Source organism: Macrotis lagotis, chromosome 3 (assembly GCF_037893015.1).
Source record: "Macrotis lagotis isolate mMagLag1 chromosome 3, bilby.v1.9.chrom.fasta, whole genome shotgun sequence".
Lineage (NCBI taxonomy): Eukaryota > Metazoa > Chordata > Mammalia > Peramelemorphia > Peramelidae > Macrotis > Macrotis lagotis.
In genome coordinates, this window is record NC_133660.1 from 12,774,188 (window position 1) to 12,780,187 (window position 6,000).

Here is a 6,000-nt window from a genome sequence, read left to right on the forward strand (position 1 = left end):
ATTAACTTTCCTTTATTTTCTTTTTTTCTTTTTTTTAGTTTTTGAAAGGCAATGGTATTAAGTAACTTGCCCAAGGCCACACAGCTAGGTAATTAAGTGTCTGAGGCTGGATTTGAACTCAGGTACTCCTGACTCCAGGGCTGGTGCTCTGTCCACTGTGCCACATAGCTGTCCCTCCCTTGTCATTTTGATGATCACACTAGATTGATCTTATATACCAGGCTTAGAAAATGAGCAAGTTGTCCCTATTAGGTTATGGTTAAGACCCCTGGTGAGTCAAAATCAAACCTTATAGAGATACCTTCCCATCATTGCCCTTTCTTGGGATCACATACAAGTAGTAGAGGTTAGCCTTTCAGGGAGTCAAAACTAATTGGGGCCTGCATGGTACAATGGCAGTCTAATTACCCCTTCAGGTCATCTCTTCAGGAGTTGAGATTGGGGCCATTTCACTTTCCTAGAATCAATTATTAAGATAAACCTGAGCTTTCATTATGAAATCTAACTCTAGAATTACAGAATAGCCATTCAAATATAAATATCATAACCTGAGTAGGGGATTTCAAAATGTGATGTTGATTTTACTTCAACTTTGACTATTCTTTCTGTGTTGTATTTACTCTGCATATCACATTGCTTTCCCAAGCCAATGATTTGAGGATGTGGCCCTCAGATTGTAGGAGTAAAGTAACCAGGTGCAATGGAAAGTCAAACATCTCCCAGAGCTGCAAATTGTTCGAGTCAGGTGTGGGCACAAAGTGTAAATCACAGAATCCGGGCTACAGAGGGACTCAGTGATGCCATTTTATTTACTTGTTCTCCAGGCATGAAACTAACTACACAACCTTTTCATGATACAATTCAAGTTTTGCTTCTTATATCAGTGAAATTTCTAAAATTTAAAAATCTCTAAGAAAAATCTTGTTTTTCTAAAAGGATACATCTGAATAGATATTTGGATATTAATTTCTATTAACTATTTTTCATGGGCAGAACCATATTTTCCCCTTCTCTTTCTTTCTATTCCCTTTATCTGCTCTTCTTTCTCTTTTTGTTTGACTCTCTCTGTATCTGTCTCTTCACACACACACACACACACACACACACACACAAATGATTAAACACCTAAAACCTACACATTTCTTGGTTTATCTTGCTGATAAACCTGTCTACTGTCTACTTAAATATCTCGAGGACAAAGACTAATTAATCATTCTAATATTTATTAAAACATCTCCAATTGTTAACTAATATATATATATATATATACCTTAGCTAGGAGAATTGTATTACTTACTAGAAAATAAGTAATACAATTACTTACTAGAAAAACTGAAGAGGATTAGCTTCCTAAAGGCAAAACAGCAGAATGACTTCTTTGAAGATTCTATGTTTTAAGTTGCATATGCAAAGAGAATGAATAACACCATGTGTAATATTTATTATAAAGGCTTTCTTGAAATAGAAATTTATTGTTTTATATTATGAATATTCTCTTTTATGTTTTGGTGGGCACATGATATTTTTTCCCTTATTTTGTATTTAAGTTATTTAAAAAAGCAAAAAAACCCCCCTAAAAATATAAAGTAAAGCTCAGAAAGAGAGAGAGAGAGAGAGAGAGAGAGTTAATTAGGTATCAACAGAAAATAATCTTTCCTGGTTTCTGGATTGCCTAATGCTTGGCAGATACACATATAATTCTCTAGTAGCAGACTTTTTTTCCTAAACAAATACTCAGAAGAGACTTAAATAAAACAGAAGAGTCTGCCTTGGGTGGTGATGTTGGTTGGGACAGGGATTGGATGGTGGGGATGGCAGTTGGTAGGTGAGGATGAAGGGATGTAAATTCTGAATTTTCTCTTCTGCCTTCCTCTCCTTCAGTTACCATAAAAGAAAGGAAAGAGAGGAGTATATGAGAAGGCGAATAAACTCTATGCTTTCCTCCCTGTGTATGGGCAAAACTGACCTTTAAGAAGGATTATATCTGCTGGTATGAATGATACTTTTGTTTATTGATGTTTATTATGACCAAGCTTTCTCCCTTTCTTTTTTTTTTAACTGAAATATGAGAGATAGATTATTTGTTCACACCTGGGACTAAGTGGAGAAAGGTTTTAAGATGTTGCTGTTGACATAAGAAATAATAAGGCAGGAGAGATTGTAGCCCTTAAGATTCTACTATCTTCCCATTACGTAGATGGTATAATGGGAAGGATTTTTGGTCTAACAATCTAATTTAATGAAAATTCAACTGATTCAAGGAAATCTGGCATATCTGGCATATTCTATGATTCTTCCTGAAATATACATACATACATACATATATATATATATATATACATATATATGTATATATATATATATATGATACACAATGTTTGGTAACCATATTTAATGCCATGTCTGGCATATCTGGCATATTCTATGATTCTTCCTGAAATTCACATATATACATATACATGTGTGTGTGTGTATGTTTTACACAATGTTTGGTGACCATGTTTAATTTCATGTATTTGGGGCATAAAAAGGAAAAAAGAAATATGTGATGTTCAGAAGAAAATATACCTTCAAAAATATACTAATTTTTTATTGAAGCCAAGTTTCTCAATTTTAAAAGAAGTTCTTTGCTAATTCCTTTGGGAATTTGTAAAAACTAATTTTTTTCATGATTTCATTGTAGAAATACCAAATGAATATTTGGTAAATTAAAAAGAAAAGATGAAAATTCATGAAAAGTTAATGTACTAAGAAAAGTCCATTAAAAATATAAGGGACTTTTCTGAGAACTCTATCAGCATCTGTGAGTAAAAGAATTATATTTGAACACTCAATGACATACATTCAAGTCACCAATTTCTTTTTTCTTTTAATTTTTTATTAAAGATATTATTTGGGTTTTACAATTTTTCCCCCAATCTTACTTCCCCCCCCCCCCCACGGCAAGCAATCTGTCAGTCTTTACTTTGTTTCCATGTTGTACATTGATCCAAATTTAATCAAGTCACCAATTTCTATGAAGGCTGCCTGGCTACAATAAATATTTCTTGGCTCAGCTACAAATTTTTTTAAAATATATTTTTAGTATTCTTTTCTTTTTAAATTTTCAGTATGTATGTATCTGTGTTATCTATCTCTTTATCTCTCATCTATCTATCTACCTTTATATCTATCTGTCTATCACGTCTCCATTGACAGACTTTCTTTTCATTGGAATAAATAGCTTCAGCAAAGCCTCCAGGCAGATGACAATGGCCAGAAGCTGAAAGAATTCTAAGATGATGTTCATGGTTTTGGCCTCAGTTGTCTCTTTTAACATATATATAATGTACATATGTGTACAATCTCAGTTGTCTTTCCTAACCTAAGATATACACACACACACACACACACACACACACACACAGACAAATATAATGGCTAAGAACACTTGAAGTTCCAGTTTTAAATCTATGATTCTAGAGTCATTTATTTTGATAAGAAAAAAGTAGACCAAAGATGGGGGAAGATAGGCATTGAAAGTAGCAGTTGAGGAGTGGCTAGGTGGTGTAGTGGATAAAGCACCGGCCCTGGAGTCCGGAGTAGCTGTGTTCAAATCCAGTCTCAGACACTTAATAATTACCTAGCTGTGTGGCCTTGACTTAACCCCATTGCCTTGCCAAAAAAAAAAAAAAAGCCTAAAAAAAAGCAGTTGCTAATTTGAAAGCAGATGACAATCAGAAGACTATTTTTTCTTGAACTAAAAAGGCTCAATTAAAAAGTCTCCTTCGAATTTGCATGAACTGATGCTGAGCCAGATGAACAGAACCAGAAGAACATTGTACCCCCTAACAGCAACATGGGGGTGATGATCAACCTTGATGGACTTACTCATTCCATCAGTGCGACAATCAGGGACAATTTTGGGCTATCTGTGATGGCAAATACCATCTGTATCCAGAGAAAGAATTGTGGAGTTTGAGCAAAGACCAAAGACTGTTACCTTTAATTAAAAAAAAAAAAGTTATCTTATTATGTAATTCTGCTATCTCTTATACTATATTTTTCTTCCTTAAAGATATAATTTCTGCCTCATCACATTCAACTTAGATCAATGTGTACCATGGAAACAATGTAAAGACTAACAGACTTCCTTCTGTGGGTGGGGGGAAGGGAAGCAAGAATGGGGAAAAATTATAAAACAAAGTAAATAAAATGTTTCTAAAAAAAACAAAAAAAGCTCCTTTGATGACTTTCAGAATTTTTCTTTTTGAGACTACTAGACAAGCATTATGAGGTAAGTGCCATCAAGACATGATTGGAGAAGTCTAACAACATGAGTGACAACTAATATCCCACACTTGTAACTGAAAATTCTCCTCTGATGAGGTGTCATCCCTTGAAGGGAGGAGGTGTGCTCCTTCTCTTTGCTCAATGCTGACTGTGGAGACTGGAGTGGGCCAGATTGCCCCCCACCCACCCCCTCCCACCCCAAGCTGTACTCTGTGATGGGGAGGCTCAGTTGGCCCTGGGAGGTCTTCCATAGATTCCGAAGCTCTAAGATGGCATGTGTAAGGGAAGAGAGTTTATTTCAAAGTATTTTTTCCCAAGTTTGAAAATAAAGAATATACAAAAAGAAGCTAAAACTTTCCTGGTTTCTTTACAACTTCTCTGGTAGTAAAGTTAATCAGAACATCTAATAGCCGTGTTGCTTTTCAAGATGCATTGAGCACTTGAAAGATATTGTCTCATGGTTTGATCTTCCCAACAGTCACACAATGCAATGCTAGAGATATTATCCTCATTTTATAAAGAAACTGGGGCAGAAAAAGATTTATTGACCTGCAGAGGGTAACATCAGTAGTACATGTCTGAAACTGGATTCAAATCCAAGTCCTCTAGACTCTAAATCCAGTATTCTTTTTTCCTCTGGGTCACATAGGTTGAAAAATTGAAAAAAATATAAATGTATTACCTTACCTTATTAATATCCCACAGAACCAGTTTGCTTTTATGTTTGGCAAATTCATAGGCAGTGAGTCTCCCAATTCCGTGACCAGCCCCAGTCACCAAGACAGTCTCTCCACTGACAGTCTTTCTTTTCGCTGGAATAAATAGCTTCACCAAGCCCTCCAGGTAGGAGTAGATGATGATGGCCAGGAGCCCTAAGAGCTCTAAGACGAGGTTCATAGTCTCCTCCTCTGCTGTCTCTCCCAACCTGGTGTTTTCCTTTAAGTGGAGAGAGTCAGGGTATGGAGAGGTAAGTGTAAGAAGGTTAGAGATCCAGAGGTTAGCTGTGCCTCAGTATTAAAGGGAGTCCGAGGATGATAAGCGGGGCCACAGGGGCAGCCTTTCTCATGTTCTGTTGATTCTTCTGCAACAGACTCATTGAAGTGGTGCCAGCTGCTGACAGAAGGCTAACACAAGAAGTGACGAGGATTTAACCTATTCATAGAATTTGTTTGTAGAACAATTCTTTTAAAAAAAAAAAACTTCAAATTTTCTAAAAGTAAGTTTTTTAAATAATTTTTTTCTTACATCATCACAGCTATCCCCAACCTGCAGGACAAATATTTTTTTGGTGGGGAAATAAAAGTCAGCACCACTTTTCATCACATTGAAAAAGTTCAAAAACATGTGCAGTGTACCTCCACAAAAGGGTGAGTTGGGAAAATCCTCTCATCTCTCTTCATTTAAGTCCTTGTAGAACTATTCTAAAGTACCTGGCATAACTAGAGAATTATGAGATCTGGAGTGATTCTAGAAATACTATATTAATTATGGGCAGTGGCTTTTTTTAAATACAATGACTATTTTGCATGAGAGAAAATAAGGAAATAGAAATAGGTTTTCAAAGACTTTAAAAGTTTGACAAATAAAGTTCAATTATTTGATTAGTTGACGGTTATTTCCATGACATGTTTTCAAAGTTCACATCCCACTATATGGAGGAATTCAAATTCAACCATGTAGTTCATAAGCAGTAACTGTTTATTTATTCACTTAAAATATAAGTTCAAA

At 35.4% G+C, this 6,000-nt stretch overlaps 1 protein-coding gene across 1 annotated transcript in view; it reads right to left on the bottom strand.

Annotated features, from left to right (window-relative positions):
• The window catches only part of LOC141517279 (17-beta-hydroxysteroid dehydrogenase 13-like), a 29,118-nt gene extending 23,787 nt beyond the window's left edge, over positions 1–5,331 (bottom strand). The window contains exon 1 of the mRNA XM_074228123.1: positions 4,960–5,331. Coding sequence (XP_074084224.1) covers positions 4,960–5,169 — 210 coding nt within the window. The 5' untranslated portion in view covers positions 5,170–5,331. The remainder of the gene's footprint in view (positions 1–4,959) is intronic.
• Positions 5,332–6,000: the final 669 nt, after the last annotated feature.